The following is a 27,950-nucleotide window of genomic DNA, read 5'->3' as shown; positions in this document are numbered from 1 at the left end:
TTAATTATTTATTTTTTTAAGAAAACATTACTTCCAAATGAAGAACATGAACTTTAAATATTTTGACTGCCGTAATGATTCTGAAATCTTTGAATTCAGCTAGCCATGCATGATGTTCTACCCATGCAAGGTTTCAGAGATATTTCCTAACTTCCATAAGGAGCATATTATGTGACAGGTCGAGAATTGGAGACTGCTGGTGTGGTGTGGCCAATCAGCTATGAAGATAAGAGGCATCCCCCATATGGAACGGATAGGAAGCACGTTCATCTAGCAGCTGGAAAAAAATATTGAGATACCAAGGAATAGAATAACTATCACAAGTGATACGAGGAGGAATCAGAGCAACCAAGAAAATGCAGGAAGATGGAAATCAGTAGCTTTAAAGAATATCAGGTGAAATATTTTCTTTTACAAAGTTTCTTTAAAAAAAAAAAATTTCTTTAACCTTTCTTTAACGTGATTGATCGATGCTCACACTGCCTCCATCCATTTACACATCCAAATATATACATTTCAATAGCAGATTTTTAGTTAACATCAAAAATTTTCAAAACTATCATTTGCCATCCCTTTACTCTATATCATGTTTCCATGACATTATCATTTTAGATAGCTAGCGATAAATTGCAGAGTAAACAAGATAGGAACTATGGTCTTCTATGTTTAATCTAGGAGTGGCAGGTACTAGTCATTCAAGGAATTAGAGCATGATCTGCGTCAAAGGTAACTCATGGTGTAAGCTTGGACCAATGACGGATGTAACCAGAACAATAGTCTAAGAACGAGGGAACCAAAATCAGAGATGAAAACTGGGAGGAGCCTATCAAAGTTAAATGGGGGACCATCACCAAGGAATGGAGTACAAATGAAGAAAGCAAGAAAGTAAGTGATGAAGCTATCTCTGAGGAAAGGAGCACAGAAGTATGGTGCAAAGAAAAAAAAAAGAAAGAAAAGGAAAAACCAAAAACGAAAGAAACACCATAAAACTGCTATTACCACGGAGAAGGAGCTTACATACACAAGAAAGTAAAAAATACTGCTATTCAAGGTGCCAAAGGTCTTCTCATTAGTATCAACAAGATTCCAAGTTATTCATCAAAGATCTACGCTAACCTTCTTCAAAGACATTGGTTTTTGGAACTGAAGTTGGGGGAACAGGAGTGCAAAATGAGTTTTTGTTTGACTCAAATCATGCTTTAGCAATTGGTTGGCCAAATACAGGCCTCTACCTGAGAGAGCATAGGTGGAACTATGGATCTATTCTGTTTTTTAAAATTCATATATCTATTATTCCGTAAATTACTTAATGGCATGAAATAATATCATAAACCTAGTTAAACTTTACAAAAGGACTTGTGAATAATGTGTCCACATCTGCGTAAGATACCTCTTTATTTCACAAGTTTGTAATTTTGATGCAGATAATTGAATACATTGGGAGACGACATAAAGAATGCGGCAAAGACATCCATACTAGCTGGATTGTAATGTGACGAGGAAGAGATGGAGGAAGAATTAAATCGAGATAAAGAGAGAAACGAGAGAAGAGATGGTGACAGAAGCAACGTCAACATAAGAGAAATTCAGGCAGAGATGGAAGACGGCATGAAGAATGCAGGATAGACATATGCGCTATCTTCAAATTGTAATGTGGCGAGCAAGACAGGGAGGAAGAATTAAAGCTAAACGAAGAGCTATACAAAAAGAAGACATGGGGACAGACGCAACATCAACAGAAGACAATTACAGACAACTAAATACAGTGGAGGATGACATAAGGATTTATTGGCATTGAGGAGAAAGGAAGTACCGTTCATCTCCTGAGTTGGTTAAAAATCTGCAAAGTTGAGCAAAAACAGGAAAGCAATTGCAGAATATTCAAGTCAACAGGCCCCTACCCCAGAAATCTTATGTAAATGGTGTCTTTTTGCCTAAAGGGCAAACATAAACAATGTACTATCACGTTTATATCAATGAAACTGCGTTATATAAAAAAAAAGATAGATAGATAGATAGTCATACATACATACGGACAGATAGGTAGATAGATAGATAGAGAGACAGATAGATAGATAGACAGATAGAGGGAGAGACAGAGAGGTATATAGATAGATAGACAAATAGAAAAAGAGACAGATATTAAAGAGATAGAAAGAGAGACTGATAGAGGGAGGCAGATATATAGAGAGAGAGAGAGAGAGATAGAAAGAGAGACCGATATAGAGAGAGTGTGAAAGAGAGACTGAGAATTAGAGAGATCAAAATAGATACGGATAGAGAGAGAGAGAGACAAAGGGAGATAGAGGTACAAAGGGAGACAGATAAAGATAGAAACAGAGAATGAGAGAGATAGAAAGAGAGACAGAGATGGATAAAGATAGAAATAGAGACAGATGGAGAGAGAGAGACAGAGATATATAGAGATAGAGACATAGGCAGATAGAGATTGAGATAGAAAAATAGAGAGAAAGATAGAGATAGAAAGAGAGAAAGATAGAGGGAGACAGTGAGAGACAGAGAGAGATGATGATAGAAAGAGAGAAAAAGGGAAAGATAGAGAGAGACAGAGTGAGATAGAGATAGAAAGAGAGAAAGATAGGAAGAGACAAAGAGAGATAGAGATGTACAGAGAGAAAGATAGGGAGAGACAAAGAGAGATAGAGATAGAAAGAGAGAAAGATAGAGGGAGACAAAGAGAGACAGAGAGAGATAGAGATAGCAAGAGATAGAGGGAAAGATAGAGAGAGACAGAGTGAGACAGAGATAGAAAGATAGAAAGAGAGAAAGATAGAGAGAGACGGAGAGAGATAGAAAGAGAGACAGATAGAGATAGAGATTTAAAGAGAGAGGGGAGAGAGAGAGAGAGAGAGAGAGAGAGGGGAGAGAGAGAGAGAGGGAGGGAGAGAGAGAGAGAGAGAGAGAGGGAGAGGGAGAGAGAGAGAGAGGGGAGAGAGAGAGAGAGAGAGAGAGAGAGAGAGAGAGAGAGAGAGAGAGAGAGAGAGAGTAAGAATCTCCCTTGAGATATCAGAATAGACTCTGATAGAGCAACTTCATTGGAGCAGTGAAGAAAGAGCCAAATGAACGAATAACTCTGTCGGGCAAAACATAGGAACGCAGATCAAGGAACAAACCCAGGTGCAGAAATCCTCCTCCCTTCTTATACTCGAGCTCGATCGTGTACAAGGCAAGATCAAGTAGAAGAAATAATCAACTGTTTGCCTTCAAGGAAGAAGGAATGGAGGACAGCAGGGAGTTGAAGGCGTGGTGCCTCGCTCTTCCTAAGATCGAGCTTCATGCCCATCTAAATGGCTCCATTCGAAACTCCACTCTTCTGTAAGTTTTCCATCATCTGGGTTTTATCAATCCTTTGTATATGACCAGATCTCTGGTTGTTTTTTATGTTCATCCTTCATGGTTTGAATTGCGCAAGAAATTCAAAATTTGTAAAAGCGAAAGATTGTCTTACTAACTCGTAGATGAATAGTGAAGCTGTTTGAGGGTCTAGACCAGCAAAAAATTTATAAATTATAAGCGGATTATGGGAAATATATGCTTTTTAATAGCGTTGTCGGGTGGGTATGGAACAATCCGAATGTGGGTTTGTGAATGTATCTTATTGTGAGTCTAACATCGATTAGAAAAGGTAAATTATGAGTTTCGTTGTGCTTTCATTAATCAAGAGAAAATTGGATACATTAAAGTTTCTTTAGAACAGGGTTGTACATTGATCTATCCTGTTATAGATGTCACCATATATTCGACGATAGATTTCTTGAAATATTCGTCCTGTTTTTTTTTAATCACAATGTATCGGTTAATTGCGATTTCAGTTTCTTTAATCGATCCTCTCAAAGTAGGTTTTTTATCTTCAAACGAAATACTGTTTTATTCGTCCTGATTCGTGTGATATTAATTGCAGAGAACTGGCTAGAGATCTTGGTGAGAAAGGAATCATAGTTTTTGAAGATGTGGCGCATATTATTACGAACAGTATGATTTTTTTCTCCTGATATTCCTTTTATTTTTATGACATTCTGATAGACTACTATTCTTATATCATGTTTTTTGATTTCTCAGTTTTTGGTCGGACCATTCATTTAGTAATTCATATTTCTTGTATTGTTATTATTTACATTACCTAGGTCATTCCTTTCAAAATGTAGGTATTTTTGAATCGGTCATATTTCATCGTATAAGTAATCTTTGGACATCATCTCCTGGATCTGTCATTAAAATTAAAGTTTTTCAATTAAAAAATTAAAAGATCGGCCTCAATTTTGCAGGTGGACGCTCCTTATCCGAATGCTTCATGCTCTTTGATCTGTTTCACGTGATTGCAACTGATCATGATACAGTCACACGGATCACCAAAGAAGTACGTTCGAATTTAATTTTCTGGTTTGTTTTAAAATTTAAAATTCAAGAACTTCCCTATGTCTTTTTTTTTTTTCTGAAGCCAGGTAGTAGAAGACTTCGCATCTGAGAATGTTGTTTATCTGGAGCTAAGAACAACACCAAAAGTATGAATTTGTTCTTTCAGATATTTTCAGGAAGCGATTTTATTATCATTATTCTGATTTATTTGCGTTTCTAAATACAGAATAACGAGTCTAAAGGGATGACAAAACGTTCCTACATGAAAGCAGTTTTAGACGGTCTGAATGCAGTGGACGCCGTCGAGCTTGTTTCTTCCCCTTTTGGGAAACAATGCCTCAAGACTGCAAAATTTAGCAAAGATCAAGACAGAAAAAATATTTGTGTCCGGCTTATTTTGAGCATTGATCGACGAGAAACCACAGCAGCTGCTATGGAAACAGTTGGTCTCTTAAAACGAATTTATTTATGTTTCACGGCTTTATTAATTTCATATTCCAAACATTCATTCTATTTTAATTTTTTTTATGAAATATATAGTCTAAACGTTACAATTTTCTGATAAATTAAATTTTGTTACTGTTTACAGGTTGATTTAGTTATGATTATTTCCTATATCTGTTTATGCCGTTTATTTTGATTAATATAATTTCTCTTAGTAGCTACATAATATACTTATACTTATATTAAACTTCTATGTTTGAATCTTTAGTTATATTGTTGACAGGTTGATTTGGCGATTGAGCTGAGAGACTTGGGAGTTGTGGGAATCGACCTGTCTGGCAATCCACTCGTTGGAAACTGGTATGACTTTAAATTTCATAATGATTTAAGAAGTTAAACGACATTTTCTAATCCGCTTAAATTAATTTTTTTTCTGAGATGTAGCGATTAGAAGAAAAACTATTTATTTCAAGAGAAATCATATTTCACAACAATACCACTTAAAACCCCGTCTGATTTCTCCTTTTTACGAGACGGGTTAAATTTTGTAATAACTATAAACATTGTAAAATCAAACATTTTACGCCTTAGATAACCTGCCTAATTTTAATCATTTTTCGAGGGAGATTTTGTTTTCTCCTGATTCAGTTATGATATTAGATACTGTTTCTTTGAAGAAAATAACCCATCTTGTAAATAGTTGGACCTTTAAAAAAAAAGGGCGATAAAGTCAACATACTAATTCTTTTTAGAAATATATTAGAATAATGTAGAAACATCAGAGTTATATGAACAAAATATTTAATGGAGACAATTAGCCAAATTTTGATTAGAAAATTAAAATGCAGGTCAACCTTCCTGCCAGCATTAACTTATGCCAGAGAAAATGGTCTTCCTGTCACCATCCATTGTGGAGAGGTTTTGCCCTCTCTCATCATCCATCGCTAAATATCATCTTTTATGTGCATGAGAGATACATAAATGAATGAATTTCAGGTACACAACAAGGAAGAAGTGAATGCCATTCTTGATTTCTGTCCAGATAGGATTGGCCATGCCTGTTTTCTTGATGAGGAGGATTGGAGCAGGCTAAGATCCCCTCAGATTCCTGTGATAATCTTAAACTTGATAGATATATCAATAAATAGTCAGTTGGATAGATAGATAAGTAGATATTTGGATAGATTGATGGATATGTCAGTCAGTTAATTAGAAGGATTTATATATATATATATATATATGTAGAAATAAAATAAATAGATAGATGGATATCTTAGTGGTCAGATATGTAGATTATGCTTGTTAGATAGGTTGGTAGATATAAATTATATAGATCGATGGATATTTTAGTAGTTATCTTGGTAGATAAGTTTGTTAGATACATAAATATATATAGATAGACAGGTAGGTAGGTAGGTATAAATTAAATAGACAGGTGGATATGTTATTGATATATTGACGGATAGGTAGGTAGACATAAACTAAATAGATACATATGTATATGAATAAACTGATGTGTATCTTCTCTAGATATGTAGATAAATTTGTAGGTAGAAATAAAATAAATAGATAGATGGATATGTTTGTACTTAGATATACACATATATAGCAATAAAATAAACAGAGATAGTTATATGTAGGTAGATGTAATGAAACAAATGGAGAAAGATGGATATGTCAGTGGTTATATAGATGTATAGATAGTTATAAAATAAATAGAGATAGTTATAGAACAAACATAGATACTTGGATTTATCGGTATTTAGATAATTGTAGAAAAAATAGAGATAGATTGTTATGTATGTAGTCAGATAGATAGTCAGTTAGATATATAGATATATGGATAGTTAAAAAATAAATAGAGGTAGATGGAGATGTTAGTAGTTAAATAGATGGAAATATACTCTTTTGGTAACCTGATGATATTTTTCCCCTTTTTATAGATTGAAATCTGCTTGACTTCAAACCATAAAACAAACTGTGTCCCGTCCATCAAAGATCACCATTTTGGTATGCACTTGATGCTTTTTAAAATAATTTTAAAATATACTGAATAATTCTCTCCGTAACGCACTTTAATTATCTTTTTGGAAAATTCTGCAGTTGATCTTTACAGCATTAATCATCCCATGATACTCTGTACGGACGATCCGGGGCTATTCTCCTCTAGCGTTTCAAATGAATATTACCTAGCAGCCACCACTTTTGGTATGCATTTCCTAATATTTTTAAAAATATCTTTACTTTTGTGCCAAGTTTTGGGCTGATCTTAATTTTTTATTATTCTTCTATGTTAGTATTTTAATTGACAGATAATTTAAATTTTATGAACTTATCATTTTTATTCTCTTTTATTTCTGATGCATTTTGAACTTGGAAGAGCTCTCAAGATCAGAAATGTATCGTCTGGCTCAGACTGCCACAGAATCTGTTTTTGCTGATGATGCGGTGAAGTGTTTTCTCAGAGAGATTTTTGAAGATGGGAAGATTTATCAAGGAACATAGGTTGCAACGCCCCCCCCCACATCAAGATCATGAACATTTATTTATATTTGGAATTGGTATGGAGAAATGTAATCAGCGTTTAGAATATTAGAGGTTTTAATTGTATTATGAGCTATCATATTGAGTGGCAAATCATGTTGACCTTGTTTCCAAAGCTTTTTCTTAGTTCTAGAGCAATATCAGTTTGCATTTCCAACTATGGTAAAGTCGTAAACAATGGTATGCGTATATTAACTATGTATAATCCTCAAAGATATAAAGGATTAAGCTTCGAAAAGAGTAGCTAAGTAGAAACATCTAGAAAAATATGAGTTATGCTGTTAAACATGATTATAGAGCAAAGCAGCATTCATGTGTTCAAGATCTTATTGACATTATCTTATTATCTTATTGTTCAAATTTTAGTTACAATTTTGGCCATCATACAGCATTCCAAATCAAAGATTCAACCTTTAACGTGTTCTTGGAATAGGAAAGTAAAAAAGTTCTAATTAGCCAACAGGAGATATAAGACAAGTTACCCAATAACATTCATGACATTTCTGTTTTCAAAATAAAAAATTCATGACATTTCTCCGATAAACTATTAAATTTAGAAAGAAACAGAATACAAGTATATACGATGCGAGCAGCCGATAGTTTATTTAAAAATCAAGGCAGATAACAGTAGCCGCATCATCCACATTCCATAACCGGATGATGTCCATAATATTTGAGAGAGTTTATACTAATTCAGAAAGAAAACCGAGAGTTCTTAGAAGAGAGGATCACTGACCAAGCAGAAGGCCAGAGTAATAGAGCCACAGAGCATCGGCTGCCGATGAGCGTCACGAGACTTCAATCACTGTCCCCCCCGGAGACGGAGCACGAGATGGAGGGTGGATTCCTTCTGGATGTTGTAGTCGGCGAGGGTGCGGCCGTCCTCGAGCTGCTTGCCGGCGAAGATCAGCCTCTGCTGGTCCGGGGGGATGCCCTCCTTGTCCTGGATCTTGGCCTTGACATTGTCGATCGTGTCGGAGGACTCAACCTCGAGAGTGATCGTCTTGCCGGTGAGGGTCTTGACGAAGATCTGCATGCCTCCCCTGAGACGGAGGACGAGGTGGAGAGTGGATTCCTTCTGGATGTTGTAGTCGGCCAGAGTGCGGCCGTCCTCGAGCTGCTTGCCGGCGAAGATCAGCCTCTGCTGGTCCGGGGGGATGCCCTCCTTGTCCTGGATCTTGGCCTTGACATTGTCGATCGTGTCGGAGGACTCAACCTCGAGAGTGATCGTCTTGCCGGTGAGGGTCTTGACGAAGATCTGCATGCCTCCCCTGAGACGGAGGACGAGGTGGAGGGTGGATTCCTTCTGGATGTTGTAGTCGGCGAGGGTGCGGCCGTCCTCGAGCTGCTTACCGGCAAAGATCAATCTCTGCTGGTCCGGGGGGATGCCCTCCTTGTCCTGGATCTTGGCCTTGACATTGTCGATCGTGTCGGAGGACTCAACCTCGAGAGTGATCGTCTTGCCGGTGAGGGTCTTGACGAAGATCTGCATGCCTCCCCTGAGACGGAGGACGAGGTGGAGAGTGGATTCCTTCTGGATGTTGTAGTCGGCGAGGGTGCGGCCGTCCTCGAGCTGCTTACCGGCAAAGATCAATCTCTGCTGGTCCGGGGGGATGCCCTCCTTGTCCTGAATCTTGGCCTTGACATTGTCGATCGTGTCAGACGACTCAACCTCGAGAGTGATCGTCTTGCCGGTGAGGGTCTTGACGAAGATCTGCATGCCTCCCCTGAGACGGAGGACGAGGTGGAGGGTGGATTCCTTCTGGATGTTGTAGTCGGCGAGGGTGCGGCCATCTTCGAGCTGCTTGCCGGCGAAGATCAACCGTTGCTGGTCTGGAGGGATACCCTCCTTGTCCTGAATTTTTGCCTTGACATTGTCGATCGTATCCGATGACTCCACCTCAAGGGTGATAGTCTTGCCAGTGAGGGTCTTGACAAAGATCTGCATCTGCAAATTTGAAAGGAAAACTAGTAAGGAAATAATGAATATGAATATGGTGCCTAATGAACATAACCACAAACCGCTACTCGATTCATTATATGGAAGGGTTGAGTAACTCTTTAAAATTCAACCAATAGGCATCAGATATAATCAGGAAGAAGAAAATTTATATCTGTGCCAAGAAGTATAGATCACAACGGAAGGGAACATAAATCCATGGCTAGACAATCTGAAAATGAAAAAAAAAAGCCGGACCCAAGCCAAAACGAAGCCAGGAACCAATGTGAAATTAGAACTAGCCAACTCATGAGATCGGGAATCATAACCACACGAACAAAGGAATTCAAATAGAATGAACACGATTCAAAACATACAGAGCACGAATCAAACGGAATGAAAAGGAGAACTCGAGAGGAATTCGAACGTCAAGAACAAGACGATCTGGAAGCATAGTCATATGAAAACGGACTAAAATGTAATGAAAACGAATCAGAACACCCTTTAGGAATTATCAAAAATTTAAATCTTGACGACCAGAGACGATCAAGATCTACGATATCCGGATTAATGACCATATGGACAAGCGGAATCGAATGAAATGAACAGGAATTGCCGAAAATTGAGACCTCGAAATTCACAAGACCCACAAATATATACAAGATTTCGCATCCGGAATAAACAAGAGTCAGAAAGAGATTTTCTGAAATATCGGGACATTAGACATCGACAACCAGAAGGCCATCAAAATTAAGAGATCAAGAATAATAAACAGGCGAACGAAGTAATCCAAAAAAGACGAAAAGGATTCAGATGGTAATTAGGGAACTATCAATAATTTAAATCTCCAGAACCAAAGGTTTATCGAAATAACGATATCAAGGGCCATACAAACATGAATAACGGAATTCAAATGAACAAGAATCAGATCGCGATGAAGGAATAATCAAGAATTATTCTCTAGACAACCAGAGGTCGATCGAAACAACGAGATCTAGAATCATACAAACAAGAACAAATGAATCCAAATGAAATGAACCAGAATCATGGGGCGATAAGAGAATAATCAATAATCAAACCATCGGAAACCAGAAGTCGATCAAAATAACCAGATCTACAATCAGACAAACATGGACAAATGAATCCAAATGAAATTGAAAGGAATCAGAACGCGATTAAGGTATTATCAAGATAAATCCCTAGACAACTAGAGGTAGATCAAAATAACAATATCTCGAATCAAACAAACACGAACAAATGAATCCAACTGAAATGAACATGAACCGGAACGCGATTTAGGAATAGTCAAGAATTAAACCCTCAACAACCAGAGGTCGATCAAAATAACAAGATCTAGAATCAAACAGACACGAACGAATAGAACGAAATGAACATGAATCAGAATCAAACACGCATGAACAAACGAATTCAAATGAAATGAACAGCAACATGAACGCACTTTCGATTGGAGTCTTCCGCAATGAACTTCACGCGACGCGATCGGAAATGGTTTCTGGATCAGGCCAAAACGGAAAGGCTTCCCTTTTTATAGGCTAGAGCTGCCGTCTTCTCGAAGACTCCAGAATTCACGCCGTCAAGTAACGCCGTTACGATATTGCCCCGACTAAGTCACCGCCCGCAACTGACGTGAACTCACGCGGCTTCTGTTCTTCCACGTGTCCTGGCCAATAACCTTTCGCCGTGTATTAAATGCGGGCCCCACTGTGATTCCCAAGTATTCCTCATAATAAATATAATAACCAATTCTCGCAGACATATCACGTCATAAATAGTTAGATAATGAGGGAAAGTCAATAGGAAATTTCTAGATCACGCCATTATAGGGTATGGTAGACTTAATCTCCGGTGGACCACATATTCTGCATTAATCCGATATTATATGTATCCATAAGAACTCAAAATGAATAATTTTATCAATATTTTTAAAAAATAATCACGAGTCAGTACAGATCCTATAAATATCTTGAAATTTCTATGCATATAATGTTTGTTATTATCCATTGAGGAAGATTAGTGGGTATAAAAAATTGGTAGTGTTTATCTTGATAGCGTGTTTGTTGTTAGTTGAATTATATTTTACAGTGAAATCAGACCACTATTCTTTATTGTTATCCTAGAATGATATACAAAAGATGTAAAAAGGGTCTGGTGAATGAACTATTGGAGTAAACTTGTAGCCAGGAAAAAAATATTATCTTTGAAATAATAACATTGTTTTTTAACATGAGAAAATTAACATAATCAAAATATATTTATTATGCACATAGTAGATTATATCTGGGCGCAACTCTTAAATGTTGTCATGGATTAATATGGAAAAAGAGTATGGGGGATGATCCACCGGAGCAAACTCTTAGGTTTAAGAACTAGTTATTTTTATCATAATAATAATTTATTTTTAAACAGAAAAAGAAAACTGTGAAAAATTATTTTTCAAACATATTAATTTAATTATCGTTTTGAATCAAATCAGAAGACGCTTCTTCATTTTTTATCTCAATATATTATTCAGAAGAGACTTCTGAATAATCCAATGGAGTAAACTTGTAGATCATAAAAAGCAGTTTGTCGTTGTCATGATATTAAAATTTTGAATAGTAAAAGAAAACTGACAAAACATATTTTTGTTGCATGTTAAAGGAATATCATTTAGAATCCAATCAGACCACGGCTCTTCTTATACTAAGAGCATAGAAAAAAAGTACAGTGGAAATTATCCAAAATGAAAGGTATTTAGTCTAAATTTGGTTATATTTCCTCTTTCACTCACAACCTTATTTAAAATAAATAGGCAACCCTTCCGGAATCAAATAGTACACGAAAGGTGAAAACAGACTGGTGTAAAATTGTAAAAATAAAATATAGTTGTTCTCAAATTTATTCATTTGTCCTTATATTCATAAATTTATTTGGCACAAATGGTAAAATATTTCCAAAACAAGTCTAGTATACAAAAATAATAGACCTACGAATAAGAACAGTCCGGTGGAAAATAGTCGAAATAAAAGATATTTATTTCAAATTGATTATTTCCTTTTTGTACTCATAACCTCATTTGAAGTAAATTCCCAATTCTTGTATGATAAATTAAATATAGTACACTAAAAAGAGAGACCACTCAAAGAGGTAAAATATGCTGGTGCAAAAAATTATCAAACTAAAATTTATTTATTATCAAATTGATTACTTTTGGTATTGTACTAATAACCGTATTTGAAATAAATTCCTAAACCTTACTCGCTAAATGAAATATGGCCTACAAAAAAGAGAGACCATACGGAGGGCTAAAAATAGACTGGAGCGAAATTCTCAAAAAAAGAGTTTGTTCTCAAATTAATATGTTCTTTTTATTCATAAACTTATTTGAAATAAATATAGCATACAAAAAAGAGAGACCGTACGGAGGGGTAAAAATAGACTGGTGCGAAATTATAAAAAAAAGTTTATTCATAACCTTATTTGAAATAAATGGCCAAAGCTTGCGGAAGTGTACAAAAGTATGGACCATACGGAGAGGTAAAAGCAGACTGGAGGAGAAAATTTCAAAATAAACGATATTTAATCTCAAATTAATTATTTTGTTCTTATAATTACAACCTAAATTATACATAAAGATAGCCAAACCTTGCTGAATTATACATAGAGATGGACCGTACAGAGAGGTAAAAACAGACTGACGAAAAAAATTCCAAAATAAACGATATATAATCTCAATTTGGTTATTTTGTTCTTATAATTACAACCTTATTTGAATAAATGGCGAAACGTCGCCAAATCAATATAATCTTATCATATATGGGCTTTGTCTATTGTCAAATATAAAATCGGATCATATGATATCTTATTCTGAAGATGCGACACATTCTGGACCGTCCGATTTCATCGGAAGGTGCAGGATGGAGCCCCGGACAACACGGCCTAGAGGCGGTGGAGGGGGGCTTCTCTAGACACGTTCCTGTCGCTATAAATAGCATCTTGTGGACAGAATTAAAGCAGTTAGTCTTCGCTCGTGTTCTTGATCAGTTTCGTCTTTCCGAGTCTGCGAAGGTTGCGGTTAGATCTTTCAATTCAGGTACTTTCTATTTCTCTCTCTCGGATGCTCTTTTTATCCGTTCGATCGGTCAGGTTAGGCTGCGGATTATACTTTTTGATTCATATATGCTTCTGGATATCAGTCTTCTAGGGTTTCGTTGCTGATCTCGCTCCCTTAGATCGATCAGGTTCTCTTTGTCTAAGATTTATTCCTGTCGGGCAGTTTTTTTATTCATCTCGTTATTTTTTCCGTAGTTTTACTTGTCGGATTATCTCGATGTCATTGAAAATTTTGATTTGGTTAGGTTTGCGTAGGCTTTGATATAAGGAAACGGTGCAATCGCGATTGCAGATCTTGCCATTCTGTAGATCCGGATTTTTTGTCGGAGTTGTCATCTTGTCATTGAGTTTTTATTCTCCTGGTTGATTATTCGTACGTTCCTATCGTGATAGTATCAGTTAGGGATTTCTCCCCGTCGGACCGCTTTTTTTATGATTATGCTTAAAACTTTCGTACTTTTACGTGGCGGATAGGTCTCGAAGCCACGCAGAGTTTCAATTATTTAGGTTTACGAAGGTTAGGATCATGGAAACCACTGCAATCACGACTATAGATCCTGCCTTTCTTTGGCTCGGGATCTATTTTTCCGAGTCTTGTTCTAATTGGATGATTTTTTTGAAGTTCTTCTGGTTGATTCTTCCGTGTTATCCTATCGCGATTGTTCGCGGGGTCGTAAGAGTTTTCGTTTATTAAGTAGTTGAAGTGAGGATTATGGAAACCGCCTTGATTACGATTACAGAACTCGCCATCCATCGTACTCCATATTTTCATAGGCTCTTAGTTGGAGATCCATTTTATATGTTTTCATCTCTTTTTAGATCTCGATGGATGTATTATTCATATCGAAAGTATGTTGCGGCCTATAAAAAGTTTTAATTTTTTTAGGAATAGGAAGGTGAATATTTAGAAACCGTCATAATCACGACTGTAGATCACGCTCTTTTATGATTGTGCTTTTACTGTCTGCTTAATTTTTCGCGTTTTGGTATCGCGATAAATCTCATTTGAGAGTGAAAGAATGAAATAAAGTTTTCATATTTTCTGTAGAACCGTGAAATCTGTTTATTTGTTAGTTCCATTTCTGGTTAGGTTTATTTGGATGTTTTCTGTGGCAACGGACAATATCTCACCTTTTCGTTTGAATCTCATTTTTTCTTATGCGTTCAGCTCCTCAACTTAGATTTTCTTTAGGCTGCGGTTTATTCATTCTGTTCTTTTTTTAATTTTATTGCAGCGGAAAGTTACTCTGTCTCTGTCACTCAGCCAAGTGTTCATGTCTGAGCTCGACGTCCATATCCCCTCTGCCTTCGGTACGTTTAATTTTCCTCTTTGCCCATTATATAATTATAACTGGATTTATTCATCTTTAACTTGGATTTATATTCTGTGTTGACAGATCCTTTTGCTGATGCGAATTCTGTGGACTCTGCTGCGGGCACAAAGGAATACGTGCATGTCCGCGTGCAGCAGAGGAACGGCAGAAAGTGCTTAACTACTGTTCAAGGGCTGAAGAAGCAGTACAGCTACAGCAAGATCTTAAAGGACCTTAAGAAAGAGTTCTGCTGTAATGGTACCGTTGTTCAGGATCCAGAGCTGGGCCAGGTACTCACAGAAACCACTCTTCTGCTCTGTTGGTTTATTGTTCTTGAAAATGTATTTATACGTCGAATTTTTTATGAAATTTTCGGTGTTCATGGGTATTAATTTCCCTGGAGTTCTTGTTTTGTTAGTTCACTAAGAGTTTTTCTTCGATGGTGAAAGTTTCACAGAAATATAGAAGACCTTAAAATATCAAGGGTTCCATTGGTTAGATTTTAGACCTTCGGATTATTGTTGTTGAGGTCATTAATCTCTTTTTTCTGAACTTAGAAATTTACACTCATTTTGTGTAATTTAGAAATTAAAGATCTCCATACTTTTAAAGTTTGGGTAATTCAGGAAACTCTATCGTATAATTCCCCGTCTAACCTAGGATTTTCTGCGTTCTACTACGTATTTCACTTTAAATAAGGCAGCGCTTGCTTTAGGAGGGTAGCGAAGAAGTATTAAGTGTAGTTTGCCGATCCGCGGCGTCATCCTCGTTCCGCTGGCTCGTCTCCGCTGTCGACCAGAAGGCAATGTCCACTCCATGTCTAGTCGTAGCCCACACCGCCCTAGACGAAACCTCGATACAAACTATCGAGGTTCGCATCCCACGTCATACGCCATTTATACATTTTTTTTGTATAATTCTTCATAGTTCTGAAACTCTTGGGTTACAACAGATTGCATCTGGCTAATTTTGTGTGGGGGATGTTACGCAGGTAATCCAGCTGCAAGGGGATCAGAGGAAAAATGTCTCAACGTTTCTGATTCAGGCGGGGATTGTGAAGAAGGAGAACATCAAGCTTCACGGTTTCTAAGCCCAGCCCTCTCTGGGCTATATGCGGCTTGCCTTTTATGTAAGTGTCGGTTCATATGGCGTCTTGTGATTATGTTCATACTTTGCTTGATTCGGTCTCTGCTTGTAAGTTTTTTGCTGTCGCATGTACCCATGGATTTTTAATTAGATATTGTTGGGTGTTCAATACACGGAGTGAAATGCTTGCCCCCTTCATATCTGGTGTTCATAAATAGAATTCCAAAGCTGGAGTAAATCCAAAATTTGCCATCCAAAATTTTTGTAAAACAAAATTTCAAAGGATCTGAAGTCACATTAGTGGTGAACCACTAATGTGACTTGAGATCCTTTGAAAGATTTAAAGACAGTAAAATATAAGTTTGTAATTAGTTGCAGTAAATCCAAAATTTCAATGTCCTCATTTCCTCCGATGGGTGATATTATTAATCTATAAATTTCCGGAGCACATTAGCAATGTTTATATAAACTGAATTGTGCACCACCATCCACAAATAGCATGGTTGCCATCCACATTAAATGGACCACTTCATCTATGTCGACACTACTTTTGAAGAGCGTTGATCCTGTGTCACATATGTATGAGATTTCTACCAAATAATGTTTCAAAAGTGGTTACTGAGCATATTTTTGTTAATAATACTGATTTTTTACAAAAAATAATTTTCTATAAAAATAGTGTAAAATTTAAGAAATATAAATATATCCAGCAATAATGGTAGATCAGGGGCCTTTCATAATATGGTCAGTCTCGGGATAGATGTTTGTTTTCTGAGTGGAAATGAACAAATTCATCATGAAATCCTTTATAAAACTAACTGACTGAAATTAATTAATGTGGTTTCTTTTGAATCCATGAGGCTTGATTTGATCAACTGTAATACTCCAGAAACTTTCCGAATGATCTAGAATTCTTCTAGGCTCTTCTAGATGCTTTTAAAGGCAGGATTATTCTACTTCTAGATGCTTCTGGAATCTTGTGGAGTAGTCCATGGACACAGATGGGACGGTAATTTCATCTGTGGACGAAAAAAATCCCATCCCTCAGTTTGGATGATTGACGGGATGAAGAATTGTCTGTTCGTCCCCGGACGGGATGATTGTTTCGTCCATGGATGAAATAACCATCCCTGGGGCCTTGGACGGCAGACGTGACTATTTCTGCGTCCTGCGAGAGTCATGTATCCGCCTGATAGTTCTGTCTGGATTTTCACATGTGTCGTGCGATGCGTCAAATTCCAAGTGACCTAATGGATTGCTTCGTCCCAGACCTGGGACGGGACGAGAATACCTTGGAGGGGATGGGTTTCGGGGACGGGATGAGGACGAAAATATTAGGGATGGACGAACCCTGGACGGGACGATTCAGGAGAACTTCTAAAAATTAGGACGAAGGATGGGAGGATCTTTGTCCCGTCCTGAACGATCGTGCACAATATCCTCTAGATTATTCTAGAAGATAATGGATTATACAAAAAAATTCTAGAATGTGAAGAAATCTTCTTCATAGTGGGGTCTCTAGAAGTTGAGGCACCCTGGTGAGAATCTTTGGGACCAACCTTGGAGGGTTGAAGCTAAGCTAATTGGAGAGCAGGAGTTTTGGGGCCAACTAGCTTCTTTGAAAGAGACTCTTGTGAGGAGATGCCACCATGTGTGGATCTTCATGTTGATTAGTCCCTTTGATGAACTTGTACTATTTTCTCCTTTTGTCTTCAATCTTTTTCATCGTTATTGTGAACATTGATCATCCGAATCGTGAAGGTTTTGTATCCAATGATAACATTTTGAGCATCTTCTCAATCCCTAATAGGGCATCATGAACTCCTTGATGGGTTAAATTAGCCTTCGTTTTAATTTTCCAAATGCTAAAGTTCATGTTTCCGTAAAGCTTCTCAATATCAAAATTTCCAATCATACTAGGTTAAGAGGAATACCTCATAAATAGACCCTAAATTTTTCCAACAAGCTTCAAATTAGCTCTGATACCAGTTTGGTGAGGATCTTAACTTAATGGAGCCTAAAATATGTATTTGACCAAGCTGAAGAACCAACATGAGTCTAGGATGAAAGTAACAAAATCCACATACTTGTAGGAGAAAAACAACATTCTTGAATGAGATTGTCAATGTTCACAATAGAGGTCTGAAACAGCAAGGAAAAAAGGAGAAAAGAGAACAATCAAGTTCACCAAAGGACTAACCTACATATGGTGTCACTTCTTCACAAAAGGCTCTTTCAAAAATGATATGTTGGCCCCAGATTTACTCATACTGTTCAATTAGCTTAGCGCAAACCCTCCATTATATGACTAAAATGCTTACTAGAATGCCATATTTGAAGGAAAAAAATTATTCTGTTGAGAATGGCTGAGGGAGCTTCTATCAAAGCTTATACTGAGGAATTCAACTCAACTGACACGGACTTGGAGAGTGTTGATGTGAAGATCAAGCTCTTCAACTACTTTCCTGATTATCACCTTCTTATAATATTTGTTTTGAAAATTTGCAGTATGAAGAGATTAAATCACTCTAAAAGATATGAAAGGTAACTTATTGTCTAAGGAAAATTTGGATAAAGGGCTTGGAGGTGGGAATGGAAGCTCATAGAAATCAAGATACTTGACTATATCCACCATGATATCTGGGTTCTTTCTCGAGTTCCTTGAAAAGGTGGTGCTAGTTACTTTGCCACCTGCATTGATGAATTTTCACAAAAGGTTTGGGTGGATATGTTGAATCACAAAAATGAGGTATTCAAGGTCTTCAAGCACTGGAAGATGTTCATTGAATATGAAATAGGTAAGAAACTCAAATGGATGTGTACATATTACACTTTAGAATTTGGTTCATTTGAATTTGATGAATATTTCAAGGATGAGAGCATTACAAGACATCGTAGAGTTATTCACACACCTCAAAAAGGTGTGGCTGAAAGAATGAATGAGACTTTGCATGTAATCTAATGCAGGCTGTAGTAAAGATTTTTGGGTCGATACAATCTCAACAGCACGCTACCTTGTGAATCAGTTACCAATATCTGCTATTGGCTTTAAAATTCCGGAGGAGGTATGGTTAAATAATCCTCCTCACTAATATGATTTAGAAATATTATGGTGTCCTGTGTATGTTCGTGTTGATCAAGGAAACCAAGAGCCAACAGCAAACAAATACATCTTCCTCAGTTATGCTTCCGGATTTAAGGGATATCACCTATGGTTTCTTGATCCAAAATCTCCAAAGCTTTTGATTGAGAGGAATGTCGCTTTTAATTAATCCATTTTTTTGCGTCAAAAGGAAGATGCTAATTCCAAATGACATTCAAGACAACACATTAAATAAGGAGGAGTTTCAAGATAAGGGTAGTCATTAGCCCTCACAAGAGCAATAAGAAATTTATATTCCAGATTCATATGAAAGCCTTTCCATTAATGATTACTCTGTTGCATGAGAGGGTGAAAGAAGAGAGGTAAGAACGCCATTCAGGTATGGATATGAAAACATGGTTGCTAATATAATTTTTGTTGCTCAAGATTCTATTCATGAGGAACCAAGAATTTTTTCAGAAATGACTATGTCTAATGAAGCTGATAAATGGATGGTGGCAATGGAGGAGGAGATGGGATTTCATGAAACCTAAAAAAGATACAAAAAGGTTTTTTTGCAATTGGGTGTTTAATAATGAAGGTAAAATTTCAAGTATAAAAGGAGAGAAAAAATTAAGTGGAGGTTGTACAGTATACTGACATATTTTCCCCATTGTCAAACATACCTTGATTCATGTCTTGTAGGCTTTTGTTGCATCTTCTGACTTGGAATTAGAGAAAATATATGTCAAAACTGTTTTTCTTCATGGGGATATTGATGAATAAATTTGCGTGAAAAAACTAGAAGGATTTGAAGTCAAAGCAGAGGAGATAATTGAAGTCAAAGCAGAGGAGATATTTGAAGTCAACAATTTTAGAGATAACCTGTGCAAGGAATTCAAGATGAAGGATTTGGTATCAACAAAGAAGATCCTTGGAATGGAAATTATAAGGAATAGAGAGAAAGATGTAGTCTTTTATTTATCCCATTATAATTAGATGATAAAAATATTTTTAAACACTTTCATTTGTGGGATTCAAAACTTTCGAGCTCATTATCACAAAATAAAGTTGAAGAAGAGAGATATAAGGAGAAGGTCCCTTATCTGGGGCAGTTTGTAGCCTGATGTATGCAATCGTTTGACCTCATCCAGAATTTTCACAATATTGTTGTGATAAGATATTTGGAAAAACCAGGAAGGCTCATTAGCATGTAGTGAATGGATATTTTGATATCTATGTGGTAACATTGAAACTTATTTAGTGTTTGGGAAACGTGGAGATCCTCTTTGTGGTTTTGTTGATTTGGATTATGCTAGAGACCTTGACAAGAGAAGGTCTCTTACAAGCTATATGTTAATTGGATGGCTACTTTACACGATAAAATTATATTTACAATTGAGGCATAATATATGGCACTTGAAGAGACAATAAAAGAGGCCAAATGGCTAAAAGGGTTAGTTGGTGAATTGCACTCATGGCAGGATGAAACTATTGCGCATTGTTATAGTCAAAGTACTATCATTTGACAAAATATAGTATGCATATTCAAAGGACTAAGCATATTGATCCTGGTATCACTTTATTAGAGAAATGTTGGCACAAGATGGAAATATGGTGAATATAATCATAACTTAGGATAACCCAGCCGGTACGTTGATTGAGACTCTTCCAAAAAAAATCAATAAATGCTTAGATATTATTTGAGCACAATGATCTAGTTCTTTTGAAGTCGTATTGACCAAGCCAAAGGTGGAGATTTCCGAAGGTCAACTTGGTCAACTCTAATGTTTGAGAAAATTATGGAGAATCTAGAATTTTATAGGCTCATCTAGCCTCTTCTAGACCCTTTTAAAGTCTTCTACTTGTAAATGCTTCTGGAATCTTATGGAATCTTCTAGACTTTTCTAGATTATTCCAGTAGCTGATGCTACAAGCTTGAAGGTGTTTCTAGATGTTATAGAAAGGTGAATAAGGGAGAAGAGAAATAAAGGTGAGAAGGTTAGGGAATTTCTAGACTTTTATGTTATTTGAGGGCATGTCCCAAGCTTTTGCCATCCTCTTGTTAGCCTACATGATACTGCATCTGTCAAAGGAAGGATGGAAGTAAGTGAAATCTAATGAACATAAAACTATACTGTAGAATTGGCGTTCCCCTTTGTTAAGCCTGCCTAAGTGCATTGAGTAAATCTCAGATGAAGATACATCATTCATTTTGTCCCTTATTTTCATTAGTATTTTGTCTTGAACTGTGAACACAAATAAGGTGAAATCGTTTGTACCTCCTGTTCTGTTCTGTTATGTCATGTTCTCGCGCTTTGGCAATTTACTGTAGGTTTACAAATATCCTCCTGACACAGTTCTCTAGTCCCTCGCGTAGGAGCATAACAAAATTGCAGACTTGGGATGGATGGGTGATAGGGGACTGCACTACTCTATATATAGTCTAGCATGTAGACCTGACTGACCCATTTAACTTTTCACAGGCCCCATTATATCAGTCCAAAAACAGATGGCTTATGTGGCAACCCCTGATAGAGTTTGACAAGCTGCTTAGCACATCATCAGTGGTCAGATGAGATAGCCATATCATTTGGTGTGATATTATGTTCCTGATGGCACTCTCTAAATGGCTATTACACAATCAGCCAGGTGACACATCCAAAAATATCTGAAATAGCAAGTAGATAGTTTCCATGAGCACCAAAAACTTCCATCTCCTCAGGATCTAATCATAATGCTAATAAAGGATTTTAAAAATTAAATAAGTGATGGTGAATTGGTTTCTTTCCTAAGCTGTGACTATATAATAATAATCATAAAACATACATAATGCAAAATTATACCTTATCATTGTTTGAAGCAAAAAATAAATTCAGTCAATGTATGATGGGCCTTTGACTGCCCTAGCTAGGTGTGGTCCATGTTGAACAGCCAGTCCAACATGGGGTGTTTATTGGCCTTCCTCGGCCAGTCAAAGCCCATATGTATATAAATATATAATTATACATATATATTACTTATCAAAGTTCAATGAAACTTTTACGGCCCAAAAGCCCATGTAAATGACCTCTTAAGTTCCTGATCAAATAGGAGAAACAGGGAAAATATATTTGCAATGATTTGGTCAAATTTCATCAAAAAGTTCAGAGAAACCACGGAAGTTCACTACTATAATATTTATAAGGTAAATAGTCAAGTTTAAGCCCTAATTCATGAATTTGGAATGAAATTCCTTCTTCCTTGTTTTAATATTGACAACATATCATTCTATAGTAATTCTGCATGTTTTGAAAGCTATCTCCAAGCTATTATGACAGATATATTACACGTCATCAAGGATTCAAAGCCAATCCATCTAATAAAAAAATTGTAATTTTTTTCCCAATGATGATGTCAATGGACCGTAGAAAATGGAGCCATACAGTCACATCCTTTGTTTGGTTGACTCCAAAAAAAATTCTCTGTGGGCCCTAAGCATCATTCCAAAACTCTGTGGGGCCTAATCTTCAAAATAACCCATTAATCAACATTGTACTCTTCAAATAAATGTTAATTCCACGACAATATGGGTTAATAAGTATAATAAGATATAATTTAAGGATTAGGGTATCTTTTCCATATTCCCATTTACAAAGCTCAATTGTTATCTCTTATATACTATAAGCGTCAGTCTATCTCTTCTTCAGATCTCTCTGTCGCTTTCTGGCAGTGTAAGGATATATTTTGAGGACCCACTGAATAATTCATCTCGTCTTCAACTTTATTTCTTTCTCTCATCCTCATTTTTACTATCCATTTTTTTATTCGTTTCCACATGTCTCTATCTGTATCTATGAAACATATATTATCCTGGCCTTTGTTTCTTCAACCCCCACTGAATGGATAATACACAGGTGGACTTCAATCGTGTTCCCTTTAGGAAGGGGAGAAAACACAGTTAGCCAGACGACAGACAGAGAGAGACAGGCAGACAGAGAGATGTAGAAAGACAGAAAGATGGACAGAGAGATAGAGAGAGACAGAGAGAGAGACAGACAGACAAAGAGATAGAGAGAGAGACAGACAGACAGAGAGATAGAGAGAGAGACAGACTGACAGAGAGATAGAGAGAGACAGAGAGAGAGACAGACAGACAAAGAGATAGAGAGAGAGACAGACAGACAGAGAGATAGAGAGAGAGACAGACTGACAGAGAGATAGAGAGAGACAGAGAGAGAGAGAGACAGACAGAGAGATAGAGAGAGAGAGAGACAGACTGACAGAGAGATAGAGAGAGACAGAGAGAGAGACAGACAGAGAGATAGAGAGAGACAGACAGACGGACAGAGAGATAGAGAGAGACAGACAGACGGACAGAGAGATAGAGAGAGACAGAGAGAGAGAAGGGGGAAAGAGAGAGAAAGGTGGGGAGAGAGATAGGTAGATAGAGAGATAGAGAGATAGGTAAATAGAGATATAGAGAGATAGAGACATAGAGAGACAGAGAGATAGACAGATAGACAGAGAGATAGAGAATTTGAGGGATAGAGAGATGATATATATATATATAAAGAGAGAGAGAGAGAGAGAGAGAGAGAGAGAGAGAGAGAGAGAGAGAGAGAGAGAGAGAGAGAGAGAGAGAGAGAGAGAGAGAGAGAGAGAGAGAGAGAGAGAGAGAGAGAGAGAGAGAGAGAGAGAGAGAGAGAGACAGAGAGAGAGAGAGAGAGAGAGAGAGAGAGAGAGAGAGAGAGAGAGAGAGAGAGAGAGAGAGAGAGAGAGAGAGAGAGAGAGACGCACAGAGAGACAGAGAGAGAAAGAGAGAGAGAGAGAGAGAGAGAGAGAGAGAGAGAGAGAGAGAGAGAGAGAGAGAGAGAGAGAGAGAGAGAGAGAGAGAGAGAGAGAGAGAGAGAGAGAGAGAGAGAGAGAGAGAGAGAGAGAGAGAGAGAGAGAGAGAGAGCGAGAGAGAGAGAGAGAGAGAGAGAGAGAGAGAGAGAGAGAGAGAGAGAGAGAGAGAGAGAGAGATGAATAACTGGAGTTCATGATGAACGCATGCGAAAACGGCGCTACTCTCCTATCTTCCTCGCCTAAACATATGAATCTCACTCATCCAGCTCTCCCTCTCTATAATATCTCTCTCTCTCTCTCTATATATTTTTCTACATCTCTCTCTCATATTTCTATGACTCCACCTCCATCCTTCCCCATCTATCCATCTCTTCCTCTCTATCTCTCTCTCTAACCATGAGAACCATGAAAGTTTTCCTCACCCGTGGACACCCATCTTTCTGTCCACATCGCCCTCTCTTTAACTCTCGTCTCCGTCTTTCTTTTCTCCATCTTTATCTCTTCTCAATTATTGTGGTGAATCTCCGTTTCCCCCTAAAAACAAATAAAACCCATTGAAAAAACACCAGATAACACACAAGTGGACTCCATCAACCGTATTCCCCACCAGCAGGGGAAACCGCACTTCCACAGACACCCCCATAACAAGAGATAGAGAGAGAGATGGAGATGAAGATAGGAGGTGGGTAGAGAGAGAGATGGAGATGGGCATAGAGGAAGATAGCGAGGGGTCTCCGGCGACTCCGCCGAGGCTTCTGGCAGCGCTTACAGCGGCGTTGGAGCGTTTGATAAGACGAAACGAGGCGCTAACGGAGGCGATAACGGTGGGGGAAGGGCGAGGCTGCCATTATCTATCCTTTGGAGGAAACTTGGACTTGTTTAGAGCGGCTCGCGTGCCGAGCATTAGCGTGGGGAGATACTTGGAGAGGCTTTATCAGTACGCCGAGTGCAGCCCGTCTTGTTTTGTGCTGGGATTCGCTTATATCGATCGGCTCGCCCACCGCCACCCCTTCGCGTTCCTTGTCTCTCTCAATGTCCATCGCCTCATCCTCACCTCTGTCATGGTCGCCTCCAAGGTCCTTGACGACGTGTACGTCCATCCTGATCTTCATCATCATCGTTATCATCATCGTTATCATCATCGTTTGTCATTATCGTCTTAGCATCATCATCGTCATCATCGGCATTATCATCTCTATCATCATCGTCGTCGTTGTATGTTTTCGTCAGTATTGCTACTGTTTATCTTATCATCATCATCATCATTATCATCTCTATCATCATCTTCGTCGTTATGTGTTTTCGTCATTATCATCTTACCATCATCATCATTATCATCTCTATCATCATCATCACTGTCGTTATGTGTTTTTGTCACCACTGCTACTGTTTTTCGCCATTATCATCTTACCATCATCATCATCATCATCATCGCTATCATCATCGTCGTTGTCGTTATGTGTTTTCATCACTACTGCTACTGTTTTCGACATTATCATCTTACCATCATCATCGATATCATCATCATTGTTGTCGTTGTGTGTTTTCATCACTATTGCTTCTGTTTTATCGTCATTATTATCATATCATCTCATCATCATTATCATCTCTATCATCATCGTCGTCATTATGTGTTTACGTCATTATTGCTGCTGTTTTCTCACCATTATCATCTTATCATATCATCAATTTCATCTCTATCATCATCGTCATCATTATGTGTTTATGTCATTATTGCTGCTGTTTTATTTTCATTATCATCTTATCTACTTTTCATCATCATCATTATCATCTCTATCAACATCATTATTGTCATTATGTGTTTATCTTGTTGTTTTATAGTCATTATCATCTTATCATCTTTTGATCATCATCATCATTATCATCTCTATCATCATCATCATCATCGTTATGCGTTTACATCATTATTGTTCCTGTTATATTGACATTATCATCTTAACATCATCATCATTATCATCTCTGTCATCATTGTCGTCGTTGAGTTTTCGTCATGATTACTACTGTTCTTACCATCATCATGATCACCATCTTTATTTGTGCTCTTCTTTTTCCCTTTCCTCCAGTTCATCATCATCGTCACCGCCATCATCATAATCATCATCATTATCATTATCATTGCCGTCATTGTCATCCTTATCATTGATAGTATCATCATCGTCATGGTTCCGTCTTGTCATCATCATTGCTGCTGTTTTTATCATCGTGAATACCATCATTTTCCAACCACTTTTCATCTTCTTCCTCCTCATCTACATCATTATCATCCATATCATCATCATCATTATCACCTTTATCGTTTTAGTCGCCTTTGTCATTGCTATAGTTTTCATCATCATCATCATCATCAATGTCATCATCATTATCCTCATTATCATCATCGTTGTTTTTGAGTGTCTTACTCATCATCATCATCGTTACCAATTATCATCATGATTGGCATCATCTACTTTGCCATCCAATAATCGTAATCCTTTATGATGCGTATGGCCATTCTTTTTATCTTTGTCCTGATCTTCATTATCATCATTATCATCTTTACCATCTTTACGTTCCAACTTCTCATAGTTAGTTTCCTGGTTCACATCCCTCTAATCATCATTAAGACAATTATTGCCATCCTCATCATCATCATTATCATCTTTATCTTCCAACTTCTCTTTGTCACATTCTTGACTGCCATTCCTCTAATCGTCATCGAGACAAGTATCACCATCCCTATCCTGATCTTCTTCCTCACCATCGCCTTCATCTTTGCAACGATTATCCACATCGTCATGACAAGTATCATCATTTCCTCCATCTTCGCCATGAACATCGTCACTGAAATATTAAATGTAAACTGTAAGATACAAAAAAGAGTGATCCCAGGTGTATCTTGTTTATGGGAAGCCACAACAACATCATCATGACCAGTACCGTCATCTCTACCATCTTCTTCTTCCTTGGCATACCATCTTCACCATAATCACTAAAAGGATATATTTAAAAATATAACAAAACAAAACGAAAAAGATGATCGCAAGAGTATTTTGTTCATAACCAGGCACCACATCATCGTCATCATCATGACAAGTACCACCACTCCCACCATCTTCTTCTTGCACAGCTGACCATCAATAAAAATATCATCAGTAAAAACAGATGTTTTTAAATATTATTTTTCAAAAAAGAAGAAGATGCTCCCAGATGTATTTTCTCCATAAATAGGGACCAGTTGATCATCATCATAATTATTATGACAAGTACCATCATCCCTCTCATTTTGTTCTTCCTCAGGTGACCATCTTACCATTATCATCATCACCAAAACAAGAAAACGTTTTAATACATTATAGAAATTTAGAAAATGAGGATCTTAGGAGTAATAGATGTCAATATAGCAACATGAATAAATATATTATGCTAAGTTATGTGTACCGTTGTGCAAGGACAGGCACCACAGCAATGCGTTTTATTCCAAAGTGGGAGGAGTGAGCATGGAGGAGCTAAATAGGCTTGAGCTGGAGCTGCTCTTCTTGCTAGACTTTGATGTGGCCGTCGGCTCGCGGGTGTTTGAAGGCTACTGTCTCCACCTCGAGAAGGAGATGATGTTGCAAAATGGTGGTGTCATGGGGGATGGCTGGCGGCGGCGCCGTGACCTGACGGAGATCACAGGCAGCAGTAACGTCAGAGGAGAAAAGGAGGAAGTGTCAACGGGCAGTGGGCGGTCATCTGCTTCCCCATATTTGTCCTTGTGATGGGTTGAGAGGCCCTTGTTCAGTTTTGTCATGCTTCTTTTCTGCATGGCCAGAGAAAGAGAAAAGGAGAATGGAATATATGTATAGAGTGATACAGATGTGTGTATATGTATATATATATAGATAGATATATAGATAGATAGAGAGATAGAGATATAGATAAATACAGAGCTAGAGATAGAGATAGATATAGATAGATAGATAGATAGAGGTGCATACATAGATTGATAGAGAAAGGGATACAGATAGAGGTAAGGGAAGGGGTGAGAGAGGGAGAGAAAAGGGTATATTTATATAAAGAGCGAGAGAGAATGACACGTGGAGAGAAGAGAAGGGAGAAGAGAGGGAGAAAGGAATGTATATCAAGAGAGAATACATATAGAAAGAAGGGCAAGGAGAAGAAATAAAAAGAAGGATATATATACAGAGAGTGATACTGATAGAGAGAAGGGAAGGGAGAAGAGACA

General features: G+C 37.4%; 4 protein-coding genes across 6 annotated transcripts; 3 read left to right on the top strand and 1 right to left on the bottom strand.

Annotated features, from left to right (window-relative positions):
- The first annotated feature begins 2,984 nt into the window (after positions 1–2,984).
- Positions 2,985–7,437, top strand: LOC144716489 (adenosine/AMP deaminase family protein). 2 transcript variants are annotated; one of them, XM_078591611.1, is made up of 12 exons: positions 2,985–3,138; positions 3,230–3,336; positions 3,923–3,993; positions 4,287–4,378; positions 4,464–4,523; positions 4,604–4,819; positions 5,105–5,181; positions 5,670–5,739; positions 5,818–5,931; positions 6,765–6,831; positions 6,925–7,029; positions 7,202–7,437. In XM_078591611.1, the coding sequence occupies exons 2-12, from the start codon at positions 3,239–3,241 to the stop codon at positions 7,324–7,326; spliced, it is 1,095 nt and encodes a 364-aa protein (XP_078447737.1). In that variant the 5' UTR covers positions 2,985–3,138; positions 3,230–3,238; the 3' UTR covers positions 7,327–7,437. The 2 variants fall into 2 exon arrangements, with proteins under 2 accessions (XP_078447737.1, XP_078447735.1); XM_078591609.1 differs by having other exon boundaries at positions 3,004–3,336.
- A 507-nt stretch (positions 7,438–7,944) lies between these two features.
- On the bottom strand, positions 7,945–10,913 carry LOC144716488 (polyubiquitin). Its single transcript, XM_078591608.1, has 2 exons — positions 10,764–10,913; positions 7,945–9,313 (listed from the first exon to the last, which is right to left on the bottom strand). The coding sequence occupies exon 2, from the start codon at positions 9,311–9,313 to the stop codon at positions 8,168–8,170; it is 1,146 nt and encodes a 381-aa protein (XP_078447734.1). The 5' UTR covers positions 10,764–10,913; the 3' UTR covers positions 7,945–8,167.
- A 2,327-nt stretch (positions 10,914–13,240) lies between these two features.
- LOC144716487 (protein translation factor SUI1 homolog 2-like) lies at positions 13,241–15,985 on the top strand. Of its 2 annotated transcripts, XM_078591606.1 has the most exons (5): positions 13,241–13,397; positions 14,653–14,728; positions 14,815–15,020; positions 15,446–15,601; positions 15,722–15,985. In XM_078591606.1, exons 2-5 carry the CDS (start codon positions 14,692–14,694, stop codon positions 15,818–15,820), a joined length of 498 nt encoding a protein of 165 aa, XP_078447732.1. In that variant the 5' UTR covers positions 13,241–13,397; positions 14,653–14,691; the 3' UTR covers positions 15,821–15,985. The 2 variants fall into 2 exon arrangements, with proteins under 2 accessions (XP_078447732.1, XP_078447733.1); XM_078591607.1 differs by lacking the exon at positions 15,446–15,601 and having other exon boundaries at positions 13,243–13,397.
- An 8,323-nt stretch (positions 15,986–24,308) lies between these two features.
- Positions 24,309–27,561, top strand: LOC144716485 (cyclin-U1-1-like). Its single transcript, XM_078591605.1, has 2 exons — positions 24,309–24,815; positions 27,180–27,561. The coding sequence occupies exons 1-2, from the start codon at positions 24,424–24,426 to the stop codon at positions 27,481–27,483; spliced, it is 696 nt and encodes a 231-aa protein (XP_078447731.1). The 5' UTR covers positions 24,309–24,423; the 3' UTR covers positions 27,484–27,561.
- Positions 27,562–27,950: the final 389 nt, after the last annotated feature.

Source organism: Wolffia australiana, chromosome 2 (assembly GCF_029677425.1).
Source record: "Wolffia australiana isolate 7733 chromosome 2, ASM2967742v1".
NCBI lineage: Eukaryota > Viridiplantae > Streptophyta > Magnoliopsida > Alismatales > Araceae > Wolffia > Wolffia australiana.
The sequence above is the reverse complement of the archived record's forward strand: the minus strand, read 5'-3'. Positions and strand labels throughout refer to the sequence as shown.

Coding starts and splice junctions, on each gene's coding strand:
- LOC144716489 (XM_078591611.1), top strand. CDS start 3,239: ATGGAGGACAGCAGGGAGTTGAAGGCGTGGTGCCTCGCTCTTCCTAAG. Junction 3,337..3,922: donor ATTCGAAACTCCACTCTTCT/GTAAGTTTTCCA, acceptor TATTAATTGCAG/AGAACTGGCTAGAGATCTTG. Junction 7,030..7,201: donor CCTAGCAGCCACCACTTTTG/GTATGCATTTCC, acceptor TGAACTTGGAAG/AGCTCTCAAGATCAGAAATG.
- LOC144716488 (XM_078591608.1), bottom strand. CDS start 9,313: ATGCAGATCTTTGTCAAGACCCTCACTGGCAAGACTATCACCCTTGAG.
- LOC144716487 (XM_078591606.1), top strand. CDS start 14,692: ATGTCTGAGCTCGACGTCCATATCCCCTCTGCCTTCG. Junction 14,729..14,814: donor CCATATCCCCTCTGCCTTCG/GTACGTTTAATT, acceptor CTGTGTTGACAG/ATCCTTTTGCTGATGCGAAT. Junction 15,021..15,445: donor AGGATCCAGAGCTGGGCCAG/GTACTCACAGAA, acceptor CGCTTGCTTTAG/GAGGGTAGCGAAGAAGTATT.
- LOC144716485 (XM_078591605.1), top strand. CDS start 24,424: ATGGAGATGGGCATAGAGGAAGATAGCGAGGGGTCTCCGGCGACTCCG. Junction 24,816..27,179: donor TCCAAGGTCCTTGACGACGT/GTACGTCCATCC, acceptor GTGCAAGGACAG/GCACCACAGCAATGCGTTTT.